Genomic DNA, 17,643 nt, shown 5'->3' with positions numbered 1-17,643 from the left:
CCCTTGCATAATAACAATTTAGTTTGAGCTTTCCATGAAAAGGTAGAGCCCTCCTCCTTCTGACCACTTTCTAACCCCTCCAACTACAGTAGACCAGCTACCTACATGGGCTCCCTATACCAGTTATTACTTGCTCAGTGAGCAGCACACTATTTTACAGCCTGGCACAAATAATTCAAGCCCAGAAGATTGAAAAATGCAGAGCAAAAACAAACAGATCTGGTTTGATTGTTTAATTTTGTAAACCGTTATTTGCACATGACAGTGCAAAAACAGAACAAAGACCCAAGTGCCAGGAAGATTTAGGTCTATGCTGGGCTCCATTGACTGCCCCATTAGAGCGCTCCCTGCATGGTGGATAACAGTGCAGTTATAGCTATGTGGTGTACACAGCAAGAATCTTAACAACTACTTCCCAAAGCAAGACACAACAAGAACACACTATACAGGGACAGACTACAGACAGGAAAGTGCCTTTTGCTGAAAGCTGAGAACAGGACACAATGACATCAGGTGTGCAGGCATTGGACAATGCTGGCTGCAGGTTCAGCATCTGTGTTTCTTGTAGAAATTAATGAGACCATTGGTAGAAGAGTCGTGGGAGGTGACAGAAGCATCAGACTCCAATTCAGGCTCAATCTTCTTTGCCAGCTGTTTCCCCAGTTCAACACTGCAGAGAAACCCGGGAAGCAACAGGATATTAGTAATTGTTATTGCTCTGCATTGTGTCTCAAGAGTCATGGAACATCTTTAGTACAAACACCCAAACAGACCAAAAAGATACTCACCCCCATTGGTCATAACTGTTGATATCCCAGACAACTCCTTGAACAAATATTTTGTGTTCATACATGGCTAAAAGGAAAGAATATTAAGAAAAATTAGGTCCACAGGTGGAGTTCTATACCCATCTCTGAAACATCACTTAGAAACACTCACCAATTAAAGCTCCCAAAATGAAGGGGCTAAGTTTAGTGAACACTATGGAATTTGTTGGTCGGTTTCCTTCAAATACCTAGTTTTAAAAAAGGAGAAATCGTAATAAAATTTGAATCTGGAAATTGACAACAAAAAACAGGAATCTATGTACTGTAAACACACATACTGGGGAAATATATCATACAAAATAAATGATGAAATCCCACCCCTCTGGATACAGCCTGTGGCCAGGCTGCGCTGCCTACAACTCTAGACCAGGGCCTGCCTGCTGTGGATTTGCCATGAATATATGTAGAGGAAACAAATTAGGCAAAAGTTGTGGCGCCAGTGTCAAAGGATATTGACCAACTACCAGGAGGAGTGAACCCCAAATATTACAGTAAAATATTCTGGATAAATGAAGGTGGTTGGTCAATATCCTTTGACACTAGAGCCACAACTTTTGCTGATTTTTTTTTTCCTCTACATGTGTTCATAGAATTCCCAAGTTCTTTATTCTTGGAACACTTTGGGAATTTTTGGCTAGTGGCTGCTGCAATAGATCAGGATCCAACCACAGGAAGAACACCGATTATTCCATCAGCCCTTCCTGGGGTATGCTGCTATATGACAAGTCGCCACCAGGTGAGCACCCCTAAATCGGTGTTGAAGTTATCAATTGATTTTTCTTATCCATACATGCTGCGAGTTTGTGCTATTAACAAGCTAGTGTTCAGTGTCAACAGATCCTCGCTGTAGCAGTGCGCAGGAACACCATGCGTAGGTCCATTATGCTGCAGGCTGTGCCACTCCCCCTTCACACACACACACGGCATGGAGGTGGTGTAAAAGGGGAAGAAAAAAAATTTAAAGAAAGTGAAAAATTGCGATGCCTGGCAGTTATCAAGGCATTGTTATTTCAGGGCTGGCTTGTATATCAGAAAACTGGCAAACAAGTCTGGATAAATATCCTCCATTGCGTGGTAGTACCACACATTAACACTTAGGATTTACTCCCCCCCCCCCCTCCCACAGTTATCCTTTCAGAATGCAATCAGACATGAAGTTAACATTGAGTTTCCTGCACATTTACAAAATCTCAGTTTGGGATTGGGGGTGGAGTCCTTTAATAATATAATATATCATTTTATCTAAGTTATAAGTAATTTGATGTACATATTGGAAAAAAATGATGCAATTGAAATGGTGTAAGGTAGATCAAGTCCTTTGAAGCTTACATTCATGGTTAAGAAATCCTTCAGAACACAAGTGTTTGACTATATCTGCTGGGAGAATCAGCAAGGGGTGTACAAGTTTAGTTACCTTGTGTGGAAGCAGCTTTTCCAAGGCCTCTCCCGACAGCCCAGATGCCTGAAGCTCAGCCTTTGCCTCTTCTGTAGACTTTCCCTTCATGAGCGCCTCAGTCTGTGCCAGGAAGTTGGCCATGAGGATCTAGGACATAAAAAAAAAAAAAAATATATATATATTATATATATACACTGGAATGACTGATGACTCTAAATACACCTGCCACACTTTACTCGTTGAGTAGTCTGTTGCCAAAACAAAGTTTGGCAAAAAAAGTAAGATGTAAAGATAAAATTCAACTTGCTTTTGTTTACCGACTTTGCACTACTAGTTCACAAGTACAAAAAAAGCCTTCTCAATAGGAGGAAAAAAAATAAAAAAAAAATAATGTATCAGTAGAATCATCTCACCTTGTGGTGAAGCCCATTACGAATTGGATGTTGAGTCTGTGCGGGAATCAGGAAGTCACAAGGAATCCTGCGAGTGCCTACAATAATAAATCTTTCTTTACATGGCACCATAACATTCTGCAGCACTTTACAAGTCATGGGATACATATACAAACAAAGTAAAACAGTATAGAGTAAGAACATTGTCATCTGAAACAATATGAATGAGGACCCCGATCACAAGATTATAACGGTCGAGAAAAAGGTTAAAGTTATGAATTGATTTTCAAAGAAGTGTTATTGGGTTTTAAAGTCATCATCGCCCTACATCAACCACTTTGCTGAAAAGTCTTTAGTTAAAAAAAAAAATTAAAAATATAAAAAAAACTTCTAAAATGCCAAGGCATAAAAGCATGTAATCATTCTCTCAAATATAAAATGTGGTAATTTACAATTCTGCCACCAGATGGCAGAACAATGGCTTTCATTCAAGGAGAGATGCAGAATTCTGGATTACTGGCCTCCACTTTCTCCTCCCTACTGTCCCATATCCAACAGGAAGACTATGGGTACAGCATGAACCTCATCTTTTGCAGCAAGACGCAACAATGGAGCCAGATAATAACTTTCCATAGGACCTACCCTGGTGTATGAGCTGGTAGAATGCATGCTGCCCATTAGTTCCTGGCTCCCCCCACACTACAGGTCCAGTGTTATAATTGACACGAGCTCCAGTCTTTGTGATGTATTTCCCATTAGACTCCATGTCTCCCTGAAATAGAAATAAAATAGATAATGTCCATGAAGACAACAAACTCTCTGCAATATGCAGATTATGTTCCACACAAACCTGCTGGAAATAGGCTGCAAAACGGTGCATGTACTGATCATAGGGCAGCAGAGCTTGAGTTTCACAGCCATAGAAGTTTATGTACCAGACTCCCAGCATTGCCAGAATGACTGGAATGTTGTTTTCCAGAGGAGAGTTGTAGAAGTGATTGTCCTGTAATACAAATACAGCTTTATTATGGCAGAATCCCAAGTGATAATACAGGGCAGTGGTGTAGCATGTGTCTACTAGATAAGGTTTCATTTATGGCAAATAACTCCCTTGTGAATGGGAGGCAAGCTGCAGTGACTCCAATCAGCCACTAAACCTAGAATGGAGTGGTCTGCTTCTTGTCCTATGCTCCCTAAAAACTGCAGAAATCAGCTCATCTGTGGAGGTGCTGGACCATTACTACTCTGATATGAATACGGTCAGCCTTGTAAAGCCTTTTAAGAATTTTCAAGAAAAGTCTTCATAGGTGTACTTGAGAAGTAAAGTAACACAAATATAAATATAGTACCAATACTATTATAGTAAGCGATTTTTAAAAACTTAAACATGTCAATTTTATGCAGAATTAGTGACTATGTAATGTGCATTCTAATAAAAATAGGACTTGCCATCCAATGAGCGCCTGCAAGAAGCTTCTCAAAGTTGTCAAAACCTGGCAGGGGAGAAAAAAAAAAAAAAAAAATATAAATTTTGTGGCACTGTTCCATTGTTTGAATGGAAATTAAATGGACAGAGTTACTCTAGAAGGCAGTGAAGATAAAGCTAAAATTATGCACAGATTCTCACCAACATGGAGGGCAATGGATAGACCAATGGCAGACCAGAGAGAATAGCGGCCACCAACCCACTATAGTTAAGAAAATACAGGATATAGTTAATAGTATATAGTGAAGTAATTTTGTGCCAAAACATGCAACTTCTGAGGTCAACACCAAGAACACTTTGACATTGAACTAGTGAATGACGTTTACTTGTACATTAGAGCAGCCCATGTAAATTACAAGAAAGGTCACTAGAAAGGTCAGAACCCAGAATAACTTAGCAGGGGCTGGTCAGGTTACCAGCCAGCTGTCTACAGCCTGGGTCATGTACAGTGCAGGGTACGTCCTATAGAAACACCATACACTGTCACCTGTGGCATTCCAGCTGCCATAAGCCTGGTACATCCCAACAGCAGGAGCCACAGGTTGAAGAGCATTAAATGTATGATAACATTAAGTCCAATGGGATAATAACCCCCTTCCCGTCAGATACTTACATCCCAGAACTCAAACATATTGGCTGTGTCAATTCCAAAGTCTTTTACTTTTGGCTGTAAAGAAAACACATTATTAGTGATAGCAAGGGTAGTGTAATGCAGCACAATTAGTGCAGAACTACAACTCTCAGCATGACGGGTGGTGAAGGGATGTTGGAAGTTGAAGGGCTCATTGACATGGCCGTCACGTACAAATTTGAGGCCGCATATACATACCGTCTATGGCAGCCTGGCGGCAGTACGGTGCCACACGTGTGGCACCAATGCGCACCGTACACAGCAAAGAGATGGAGCATGCTCTATCTTATTGCGAGTGTGCGGCCGTGCGCCGATGTTTTCTATGGAGGGAGGAGGGGTCACCTCCTCCTCTCCAGCACACGGCAGTATGCCCGCACGGCGTTCATACCTCGTGTGAATGTACCCGAAGCTCTGCAACATTAGTGGAGCACAGATGTACAAAAATAAAGTAAAAGGAAGCACTTACTGCATTTGTAGAAAGGGCAACAAAGTGCTTGGCCACTGCAGATGGCTGAAAGAACAGAACACATTGGTAAATAAATCCATTCCATGATTTATAGTGTCCAGATGAAGGAGTCAAATATCCCAACTCTTGACAACATTCTCATGTCAGTACTACATAAAGAAATCACATATGTAAGGCCTTAAATCCTGATCACTAGCATGGTTAGTCTATTGAGATCACTGGTGCGCTAATGTTTATGCCAGCAGTATGTCTGCATAGACTCCCCAAAGAGTGTAGCACCAATACTGTCAGGATATAGTCAAGAACATCAGATTACTCTGGTCAGAAGCAACAATTGAAGGACTTTAAGGGCTCATGCACACAGGCTCGTGGTGGTGAGTGCAACAAGCGCTCAATGAGGCGTAGTATGCTCTTCAGCCGTGCGGCTACCATTTACTATGGAGAGGGGCTGCGGTGAGCAGCGCATCCCCTCCTCTCCCGTGCAGCATACAGTAGGGTGCACGAGTCCTAAGGCCTCTTGCCTATGAGTGAATGTAATGCATTGAACTCACATTGTATGCTTGCAGCAGTGCCCGGCCCAAGTGCTCAGAACCAGAGGTTAACCAACTTGCTTATTTCAGTTCGTTTTTCAGCATTCGGGACAGACATCGCAGCAAGCACACAGAGTTTAATGCATCATGAGCAAAAGGCCTAAGTGAAAAGGTAGAGAAAATACCATCTAAATAGCAGCAGTTCAGACCACACAAAGCTGTGGACAGTGTTCGATAACAGCCCAGGAGATCGGTGTAGCCATACTTTTCAGACCTGCTGCTAAAAGCTACAAAGTGCCTTTATATTCCATGATCTTAGCTGGACTTTGAATGTGAAGGGCTAAAATTGGAGGAGCAATTTGAGGAAACATCCCCAGTACTCAGACTGCTTAACAGCCCGTCATATTTTACAGCTCAGCTTCAACTGAAGGGACAGATTGTGTTAAAGCCAGACGCAAAACCCACAAAAAAAAATAACTAACTCACATCTTTGGCAGCATTCAGGAACCATTCCTTGGCAGTTTCAGCATTGGTGATTGTTTCCTGGGTGGTAAAAGTCTTCATATGGAGAAGGGAAAAAAAAAAAAAAAAAAATTATGAGTGGTAAAAAGGTCGTCAGAAGACGCAAAATATCAAATATCTCAGTGGGGAATCAATCTAAGCTGATAACAGTTATATTAAATATTTACCATTGCCCTGCCTGAAGTTTTGTGAAGTGTGCACAGATAACTGGCATGATAAGGTCATGACCTTTCTGCTGCCCCGCCAGCTCAGACATCTCCCTTTGACACTCCACCTGCCAAATAGGAGACCATGACCTCCTGGACTAAAGGTTATATAGATAGTGCATAGCGGCAGCCTACTCAAGCGATCCACAACTACAGCAGAACAAGAGGCCAACAAGGGGAGTTACAGCCAGGACATACAAAGTCCTTACATCTGAACCATTCAGTTGGGTTTGGTAGAAACAGCAATACAAAGCAATGTTACCACCAGCTGCTTCACCCAGCTCAGAGCATCTTTCAAGTCAAGGCAGACTGCCCATCTAATATATAAAGCCGAGTGTATTCATGTATAAATGCATGATCGCTAAAGGAATCTGCACCGTTGCATTTACCATCACCAAATTTTGCATAGCCGCTCCCTGTAACTCACGAAACGCGATAGGTTATTTTTTGAGTGGAAATTTCACCTTGTGGTTTCCAAAATACACTTAACCACCGTATAGAAAAGCCATTGTCTGCTGTGGCAGTTAGAAACCAATCACAGCTCAGCTTCTATTTTGCCACAGATCATTAGCTTTGATTGGTTACTATAGGCAATGAGTAAAAGACAGCTTATGCGTGAGGCCATATGGACAGAATTTTTTTTCTTCTTTTTTATAGCCAAATGCATTTATTTGCCATCCTGGGCAACGTCGGGGGCTCACCACTCATCTGCAAAATAACACGTTTTTTAATTTTATATTGACTTTTTTTTTTTAAAAAGGCACACAGCTGACCATGCACAGCACACTTCAGATGCATGCTGCAAGGTACAGCAGTCCAACCCTTGACAACCACCTGTCCAAAGTGCACACCTAGCCACAGCCAATACTTACATTAAAGCACCGAGGAGAGAAAGTGAATCATTACCTTGGATGCAATGATGAAGAGTGTGGTTTCTGGGTTCAGTTCTGCCAGGGTTTTGGCCATGTGGGTTCCATCAATGTTGGATACAAACCAAACTCGGGGGCCACCTTTGGAGTATGGTTTCAGTGCCTCAGTGACCATCAATGGACCCTGGGATAAGACAGGCAGACTGTCAGGACCTCCTAAAGGCCACATCATCGGGCATCTACCCAGACAAAGTGCTTACCAGATCAGATCCGCCAATTCCAACATTGACCACATCAGTGATGGCCTTTCCAGAGTAACCCTTCCAGTCCCCACTGCGTACTTTCTGAAAGTAAAGCAAAGATTATATCACATCACTGAATAGAAGACCAACGCTTGAAGCAGACAAAGGCATGTACTGTACCAGGCAAAATGCCTTCATCTTCTCCAAGACTGCATTGACTTCTGGCATCACATCCTTGCCATCCACCAGTATAGGAGTGTTCGAACGGTTGCGTAAAGCAATATGCAGGACGGCACGGTTCTAGAGAAAAGAAAAAAAGCCAAATTTAAAAATTATTTGGGGGAAGTTGGGATGGGGTTTATAAGTTCGCATAGTACACTCACCACCCACTTATATCCTACGGAGTTTACACACATTCAACATTTGCTGGCCATTGCCTTAACACATGTGATTATAAATATTGTGAGGGGAATTTAGCCACTACCAACACCTCTACTAAATTACTGAAGATTCACATGTTCCACTCCCCCTCTTTAGGCCAGGGAAAGCCTGTGGAAACAATCATATTTTAGTTTGCTACCACAAGATGCTGCAGTCCATGAATCATTTGTGTCTGCAGCGACAGCACCAATGCTGCAGTTTGGCCAGTGGATAGGGAGTCCTTGCATCATATTTCTGTGCAAATTGTGTAGTCTGTGGGATAGGATCTACATATGGGTCAGTTTCCATGGGCTGCACGCATTCATATGAAGAAAGACCTATCCATAAAGTCTGCCAAATATAGTTCAATAACCCCTACTGATATATAATGTATCTATGTATTAGAATAACTAGGGATTTTCTTGCAGGGATTTTTCAAAAGGTCAAAAGGCACACAAGTGGTAGATAGCCCTTTGCCTTCCACTTTGAAAGTATACACTTCATGAGGATAAAAGCGTATGCCAGCCTGATGCAAAGTGTGTCTGAAAAGTGGAGATATCCTCCGTTATACTGGGCCAATTCTGCGCGTTCATGCAAAGGTAGCCTAAGAGTTTGTTACTCTAGATATTTCAATATAACTACAGGCAGTCCCCGGGTTACATACAAGATATGGTCTGTAGGTTTGTTCTTGAGTTGAGTTTGTATGCAAGTCGGAACCGTATACTTTATCATTGTAACCCCTGTCAAAATTTGTTTTGGTCTCTGACAATTGGATTTTAAAAATGTTGGATTGTCATAAGAACAAGGATAAACAATAAATCTTAATTACAGGCACCATTGATAACTGTTATAGCAGTTTATTGTAGCCTAAGACTAAATTACCGTATATACTCGAGTATAAGCCGACCCAAGTATAAGCCGAGGCCCCCAATTTTACCACAAAAACCTGGTAAAACCTATATATTTTTTACTCGAGTATAAGCCGACTTTGGCTTTTCAGCACATTTTTTTTGTACTGAAAAACTAGGCTTATACTCGAGTATATAAGGTACAGTAAATTGCCAAAATCCAGAGGTCCGTTTGTAACTAGGGGTCGTATGCAAGTCAGGTGTTCTTAAGTAGGGGACCGTCTGTACTAAATTTTCTCCATTTAATTTTAAATGCGAAGTTCAATTTTGTCACTCCAAGTTTAATAGAACACCTATAGGGCAGTGATGGTGAACCTTTTAGAGACCGAGTGCCCAAGCTACAACTAAAATCCACTTATTTACTGTGAAGTGCCAACATGGAATTTTAGGCAGTAACTTATTGCTACCTGTTCTTCTACATATTTCAATCGTATCAGCCCCCAAGGCCACCAATACAGTTTAAAGAAGGAGGGAAAATTCAGACTATCATTGTAGCTTCTCTCCAGAGGAAGAATGAAGTGTCCAGGAGTATGACCCCCCAAAGATAATGCAGCCCCTTCCACACTTTCTCACTTTTCCCGCAGTTCCAAACAGCCAATGGAGTGTTGCTCTAAAATAGTGCTGAGAGCAGCATCTCTCAAGTTTCCTGGGACTACAGGAAGATTTGGTGGATTTGTTCCTGTCTGGTGAATTCTGTCCTGGGGTGAGAACCTGAGTGCCCACAGAAATGGCCCTGAGTGCCACCTCTGGCACCCGTGCCATACGTCCGCCACCACTGCTATAGGGTGTCAACGCACAGTCCCTAAAAATAAATTGCTTATTTGCTGCAGTAGTTCAGTTATGAAGCAGTGAAAACAGAATGTTGCCAAATATGTTGAAGATTGGCTTGTTTTAAGAAAACAAATGCATTTGTTTTTGCTAGAAATCTACTGGTTTGGCATACAGTGAAAGAAAGCAAACCCCACACCTAGGGCAAGTCCGCACCCAACAACCTTCTACATTGTGTGGAAAATGCAACCTCAGGTGAGCTTGCATTTCTACTGCCAGACAAAGCCAAGTCCACACCCAGTTAACTTCTACAGAGATTCCTGCTGCAGAGTACAAGAGGGAAAAAGAAAACAGTCATGCAAGCAGTTGGAAAAAACCCACAAAGACTACATTATCATACATTGAGATAATACAAGTTTGCTAATTCATTACAAGTCATCCTTCTATCAAACATGTGGGTAGGATATGGCAGGTTACATCTGGTACCTCAGTGAAGTTTATCTTTTCAGCCAAGAACATGCGTTTTCTTGCATTTTCAACACCTTTTGACTGGGCCTGAAAGATGTAAAAATAGAACGTTAGTCTGAGTCCGATGACGATCACTAGTCCTCTTCCAGAGAAGCCAATAAGCCCAATACTGAACCTTCTAAACTAAAAGGTCAGGAATGCAATGTAATGCAAGAAACCATATACAGTGTACAATGCAATGGAGGAGTGGGAAAGGAATGGCATGTCTATGCATTAGATGAGAGGCCTGTAATCGACATCCACTCATTACCCATAGTAATGGAACTTATTAGCATAAAAGACCTGTCCACAACCTCAAAACAGTCACACTCCAAACTCTACTATGGTGTAGACCAAGGATCTGTTGAAGGACACCAGAAACAAAGTTTTAGACCTGCACCAGGCTGGGGAGACTGAATCTGCAAGCAGCTTGGTGTGAAGGTGTGTCAACTGTGGGAACTGAATCTCTTTTGATCAGGGGCTACACACAAGATCTCACCCAGTGGGGTCATCATGATCACAAGAACGTTGAGAAAATATCTCAGAACCACACGGGGGACCTAGTGAATGACCTGCAGAAAGCCGTGATCAACATAACAAAGGACTAACTAGATCAGTGATGGCTAACCTATGGCACTGGTGCCAGACGTGGCACTCAGAGCCCTTTCAGTGGGCACTCAGGCCATCACCAGAGATGACTCCAGGTACCTTCTTGCAGTCCCAGACAGCCCAGGACTTGCTGTGCACAGAGCTATTTTAAAGTGACAGATCTACCTGGGACTATTTTCTGCTTTATTGGTGTCCTCAGGGTGCTGGTATCAATGAAAACTGTGACAGAGCAGGGAGTATAAATCACAAATTAAATTTCTGTGTTGGCACTTTGCGATAAATAAGCGGGTCTTTGTTGTAGTTTGGGCACTCGGTCTCTAAAAGGTTTGCCATCACTGAACTAGATACTTTCCCCCCTCCCCCCCACTGTATATGACAGTATTAAGCACAGAGTATAGTCACCCAATAGTGCTCACAAGTTTTTAGTTGTAGCCCTTCTGATTGTGAATGCTAGCAGAAGCCTAGATGCTCCTTACAACATGAAAAGGGTGCGCCTAAACAGGTTCATATACTATTGGGCAATTTAAAAATAATGCATGTAGGATGTACAGATTACCAAATATTGTGCAGCAATTGCTGTATGTCCTGCTTAGTTTTGTAACATTTAACTGTTCTTCTGTTGCACCATTATTCATGTGAAGTAATATTTTCTATTTCACTTTTATACCCAGCTATATGAATATAGACCAGAGATGAGAGAAGAGCAAACGACAACAGCTACAGAGCTAAGAAGCCCATAATAGACAGTACAGTGCTGTAATATGGTCTTAAAGTGGCTAAAAATGGTGATCCCATTCCAGAAAATAAATATAGTTTGTATATTAAAAGAATTTCTCAATAAACTTTCCGTATAAACACCGTTTTTCTAGATCTCCGCTGTCAACTCATTAGAAAGCTCCTAGGTTTACTTCCAGCTGACAAATATGTACATGGTCATGTGATGGACACGCTGGTGCACCATTACATGGACAGATCTGTGTAGCATGAAAGCAAGCAGAGATCTAGAAAATTGTGGAATGGATATAGAAAGTATATTTTAAAAAAACTGTACTTTTCATCGTACAAAAACAATTGTATTAATTTGCTTAAGTAGTGACACCCTTTCATCAATAGAAAATAATGGAGCTGGAAAATGTGCATGGGACAAGGAAAACAACTGTACACATCTATATATTATGCAATGAATGATTGACATCAGAAGAGCAGTGCCTCATATTACCAGTTGTATGAGCATCTTTAACACATCTTCAGTGATCAGATTCTTTGAGTAATCCACCAAGATGTCTCCTTCCCCGGTTGCAAGGGTCTGGCTGTGTAGGCAAGAGAAACATTAAGTTTAAGGATTGTTTTTTTTTTTTGTCTTTTTTTTTGCTTTTTTCACCCATTTAGAGGACACCTTATACCTGCGAAATATTTTATGCATAATCCAAGTGTCATCACTGATCTACATGTAAAGGTTATGACAAGACTAGCAAATTACAAGAACCTGGAGGCCTACTGGTCCCAGAGGATGCATTTCAGACCAGTAATCAGGAAACGTGGAACAGCACGTTGATCTGGTTCCCCCCCCCCCCCCTCTTTTGCAGGTTCTCACATTATGGGACTTTTTCGGGACATTTTTGCAATTATGCCAGGTTCTTAAGACGTTCACTGGTGGATGTGTCCGTGGCAGTGCTCCTAAATGTATCTTTCCAAGACAGACTTTTGCAACTTTTTAGGTGCAAAATGGAGTACAATTGACCCCATGCCGTTCCTTAAAGGACACCTGTCATCAGGTCTGTGTCACTTGTCCTGTCACTACTACACTTCATTGTAAAATCATCTATTTTTTATCATGTAAATGAGGTTGGTCACATGGTCAGAGGCAGTGATGTCACCCCTGTTCCCCCTCCCCTCTCCTCCCCCTGCTCATGTCTGTGTGTAATGTATAGTAAAGCATGGCTAGTGTGTGTGCTGCATCTGCTGACATGCTGTGTCCTCCTAATATACAGGTGAGAGACAACACATCAGCTACACATGAATCTGACATGTTCTGCTGTAACATGGCTGCCTGGAGCTGCTGTATCTCTCCTAAACACACACACATGCACACACAGGCTGCAGGGGGTGTGGCCACCAGCACCAGGAAGCACATCATTATACAGGCTGTCAGTCATGCACTGGGGGTGTGGCTGTGCCTCCCACTCATGAATAGAGTGGACAGCTTGAATATGCTAATGCTTCATTGGACATTTCACAGGTCATCTGCATACAGCTTTAGGACCTCATTGCTTAGGTTTACAGGCATGTAGAGGGACAATGAAGGGATAGAAGCAATGCTCTCTAATGGCAGTTTATGAAAATATATTTAGTTTAGGGGGTTATTTTGCATGATGGGTTCTCTTTAAATGTACCTAAAAAGTCAAAAAGCCATGCATCACAAATGCAAAATTAGATTGATACATAGCACTGCAGAGTATCCACTTTAGCCAACTTTAAAAAGTCACAAGATAAAACAAATGATACATGTGCCCCAGGCAGTGGCCTGTGGACCTCGGACAATTACTTTGATCAGAGGATTTCCTGGATACTGAATATCCACCTCATATCACACAATTTTGTAAATGGTTTGAGTAAGGGGTATCCACCAGTCTTCTTAAATCTCTTTATGATCAGTCAGTGGGAAAACGTGCAGTTAATAAGGGAAAGCATCTCTGGGGTTGTGTCCTTTGATTTTAAGCATCAGTGGGGGTACCAAAGGTTGGTCCCTCAACTCCCAGACTAAAAACTAACCCATCACCAGCAGTGTCATTTTTAGTTTATGACGGGTTCCAATAGTATCTGCTATGCAGATTTTAAAAAAGCCTTTGTCAGCATTCTGAATCATTTCAGTAGTTTATATAATTTGATTCACATTCACCGGGAACTCACTACACGCTGCTGGCGGGGAGCCAGGTAATGTGAATTAAACTATTATAAACTACTGAACGATTCAAAAAAAGCTGAAAAAGGATATTTCAAAATCAGTACAGATTAGGTTCTTCTGTCATTTCTGGTGACCGGTTCTCTTTAATGTCAAATTGATATTTAACTTTTTCTAATAGATAGCTTTAATGGGTTAAATGTAATATGTAGCACACATGGAAGCAAATGATAAGGGCATTACATTGTGTACCACATGCCTGTTACATGAGACTGAAGGTTTCCAGGTGAGCAGATTGTTTTAGCGTTTGTCTGCATAAAACATTAACCATGTGGGCTGCTGGTACATGAAGCTGCATGACAAGGGCACAACTTGATGTGGATCTTTACCACTTAAGAGCAGGTAATGTAGGCAGCCTATAGAAGTATTCCAGCATCTTATGTCCTTTATGTTCTAAGTAACCAAGTGCAAAGGTGGTGGGTCAATAGTTTGAGCAACTTACAGTCTGTGCCAACAGCCATCCTAAACACTATACTTCGCAGAATGTGGCCTTCACTTAGGATGCCTCAATTCTTCACCATTGCAAAATGCCAGCCTCAACCCCATCTACAGCCAAGAACAAGAAGTAGATTTCCTCCATATGAAATTGCCAAGTTACACTTATCTCATCTGAATTGTAGCTGGCAGCTTAGAGCTCATGCCTCCGCTGCATCCAGGGTGAGGAAGCCACAACTGTGAAGGTTATGCTAAAAATATCCAAGGGGAAAGAACCAGGAGACCAAGAACGCAGGGGTCTACAGGGTCAACTCCCACTACACATTTAGGTCTGCTATCAAGAGATTGATCCTACACTAAACTCCATGCAAGACAGCAGGACCTGTCTAGAGGCGTCAGGATGACCTGACAGGAAGAATATGCTCTACTCAAGGATACCATGGAGTAGATCCACTTTAAGTAGTGTCCTTCAAATTCACCATAAACTAATTCCCCCCCTCCCCAAATTAAACACATCTTACAAAACCAATTAGAAGGATTATGTAATTTGACAGCTCAACCACCAAACATGTGGAAAGCAGCAGTGACACAACAAGAGGAAGGAAAAGCCTTTGCAGTAATATTCTGGAACATGACTTGCAAAAAGAAGCTCTGAGCTTTGGGTCATTGTATCTGATCATCGCCAGATATAGGATTATACATAGCTGATCATATGCGCAAAGTTATATAGTTCTATATAGGACAATACACTCCTTGTCCCAGGGAGACAATTTCCTGGGAAGTCAGAGTATGCTCACAGACTATGGAATTCTTCAGCACTAATGGCTGCTGACTAGTCAGTGATGTAGACCCCTTTCAGCACCTGCAGAGCTTGCAATCTATAAAGTGATGGGTGCCACAAGATACACTGAATGCATGCAGACACAGGCCATTATGTGAGAGTCGCACAGAAGAAGCCTATACAGTCATACAGGAAGAGTGGGAAATCCTCAAGCATGAGCTCACGATGTGTCCTGATGCACGTACAAGGATGAATGAAGGGCGCACGCAGGGGCTCATGTAACCAGTGATGCATCTCCCTACAGGGACCGCCACTGCCCATTAACCAATTCATTACTCCAGTACAGCTACCTCTACAGGTTATACTCATGCACAGGCCTAATGCCTAGAGCCATACAGCCCCCAAGATCAGGGAGGAGCACAAGGAATGCAAGAGTTTGGGGGGGATCATCCGATTATAGTTTAAACATCATCCACAGGGCTTGTAGTGAATAGATGCAGTATTTACTACTGGAGGGTCCCAACTGTTCAGTTAACCCCTATACAGGAGAGTCCATACAGCTCAGTCCTTTCCTGACAGAAATCAGCCACCAGCAGCTAACAGTTCAGCACAGCAAGGGTTAAATACGCCAAGCGGTACGTGACCTCGCTAGATGACAAGTGACGTCATAACAGGCACACTCGTGACGTCACCAGCGCTAATGATGACGCAGGCAGAGATGACAGAAGATTCCCCTTTACCTAAACTTGTTGAATCTTTCCTTGTCAGCTTCGAAAAGCTTCCTCAGGTTGAGGCTGTCATGGTTGGCTTCGTAGAACTTGGCGAGCTTATGGTAGACGGGGTCACTAGTGAGAGACATGGCTGAACGCTGCTGGAGGGAGCAGTGGGGTGAGAGCTTGGAGCACGTAGGACCCGGAGCTGAAGGATGACAAGATGGAACAAGCACCACTGCGCCTCTTATAGGAAATCAGAGGTCTAAGCAGAGAGAGGGGACACGCCCACCTGATGCCGTACACGTGCCCCGCGAGCAGCCAATAGGACGCTTCCTATAGCCAAGCCCACTCGCCCTGAGCACTGACGTGGTCACTTGAGCTCGTCTTCGTGAAGATGCGGCGGGCGCCATGTTTGGGTAGATCAAAGACCAGTGGCAAATGGTGATCATTGTCTTCACCAATATGGTTCCTTATGGAGACTAAACTGTATGAAAGTAGGTGATGAGGCAGAGGAATATCAGCCATTTTATGCTTATTGGAGCATATCATTCTAGAGTTTCTGCTGCCTCTAGAATGGAGTTGTTCCCATTATGTTGAAATAGCTACAATGGAGATCCCTATGGACACAGGCAACCTCACTGCAGAAGGGTTGTGGGGAGGATCCTGGAGCTGCTGCAGAACATCTTTTATGTGTATGCTGGTATTTATCATTTCATTGCTGGTTATTACCTTTAAACCCTTAAAGGACACCTGTCATCAGGTCTGTGTCACTTGTCCTGTCACTACTACCTGTTGGAGCAGCTCACAAGGATCCCATCCCAGCCTTTATCTAGTCATTTCATACATTAATCATTGTAAAATCATCTATTTTTTATCATGTAAATGAGGCTGGTCACATGGTCAGAGGCAGTGATGTCACCCGTTACCCCTCCCCTCCCCCTGCTCATGTCTGTGTGCAGGGGCGGACTGGCCATTGTACCTACCGGGAATTTTCCCGGTGGGCCGGTCGGTCCTGGGCCGGTGTGGGGCCGGTCCGGAGCTGGTGCGGGGCCGGTCCGTACTCCCTACAACTTTTCATCTAATCTATAGTACCTGCATCGTACGATCGTACGATGCAGGTACTATTGATTAGTACACAGACGCAGCGCAGCACCGCTGCTTCTGCGTCTGTGTACACCCGCAGCTACACAGGTCGCGCAATCGACGTCATTGCGCGACCTGTGTAGCGTGGAGGAGGCTGGCACTTACCATGTCAGCTCTCCGGCCCTCCCTGCAGCTCCGCGGCTTGGTGTGGAGGCGCAGAGCAGTGACGTCACTATCCCGCACCTCTACACCAAGCTACCGAAGACCGAGGGCCGGAAGAAACATGCTCCAAAGAGGTGAGTATTTTTTTTTTTTTTTTTAATGATAGAATGGGGACAATAATTATGTCTGGGGCATGGGGGGGAGCATTAGGGCTGGCAGGGGGCATTAGGGCTGGCAAGGGGCATAAATTATATGTCTGGGGCGGGGGGATTATTCTATATCTGGGGCTGGCAGGGGGCATTAATCTATATCTGGGGCTGGTAGGGGGCATAAATTATATGTCTGGGGGGGGCGTTAGGGCTGTCAGGGGGCATAAATTATATTTCTGGGGCGGGGGGCATTATCGTATATCTAGGACTGGCAGGGGGTATTAATTATATGTCTGGGGCGGGGGGGGGCATTAGTGCTGGCAGGGGGCATAAATTATATGTCTGGGGCGGGGGGCATTATTGTATGTCTAGGACTGGCAGGGGGCATTAATTATATGTCTGGGGCGGGCAGGGGACATTATACAATATCTAGGGCTGGCAGGGGGCATTAATGATATGGTGGGGGCATTAATGATATGTCTGGGCGGGGGGGGGGCATTATTCTATATCTGGGGCTGGCAAGGGGAATAAATTATATGGCAGGGGCATTATTGTATATCTGGAGCTAGCAGGGGACAT

At 43.2% G+C, this 17,643-nt stretch overlaps 1 protein-coding gene across 1 annotated transcript; it reads right to left on the bottom strand.

The window, feature by feature from the left end:
* Nucleotides 1-218: 218 nt before the first annotated feature.
* On the bottom strand, nt 219-15,949 carry GPI (glucose-6-phosphate isomerase). Its single transcript, XM_072117261.1, has 18 exons — nt 15,698-15,949; nt 11,999-12,089; nt 10,150-10,218; nt 7,748-7,867; nt 7,586-7,669; nt 7,363-7,509; nt 6,215-6,286; nt 5,199-5,243; nt 4,715-4,768; nt 4,243-4,303; nt 4,065-4,108; nt 3,466-3,618; nt 3,258-3,387; nt 2,637-2,713; nt 2,242-2,370; nt 940-1,015; nt 789-855; nt 219-670 (listed from the first exon to the last, which is right to left on the bottom strand). The coding sequence occupies exons 1-18, from the start codon at nt 15,814-15,816 to the stop codon at nt 547-549; spliced, it is 1,662 nt and encodes a 553-aa protein (XP_071973362.1). The 5' UTR covers nt 15,817-15,949; the 3' UTR covers nt 219-546.
* Between the last annotated feature and the right edge of the window lie 1,694 nt (nt 15,950-17,643).

The sequence above is a fragment of the Engystomops pustulosus genome, chromosome 7 (genome assembly GCF_040894005.1).
Source record: "Engystomops pustulosus chromosome 7, aEngPut4.maternal, whole genome shotgun sequence".
NCBI lineage: Eukaryota > Metazoa > Chordata > Amphibia > Anura > Leptodactylidae > Engystomops > Engystomops pustulosus.
Note: the sequence above shows the minus strand (reverse complement) of the source record. Positions and strands in the feature narration are given on the sequence as shown.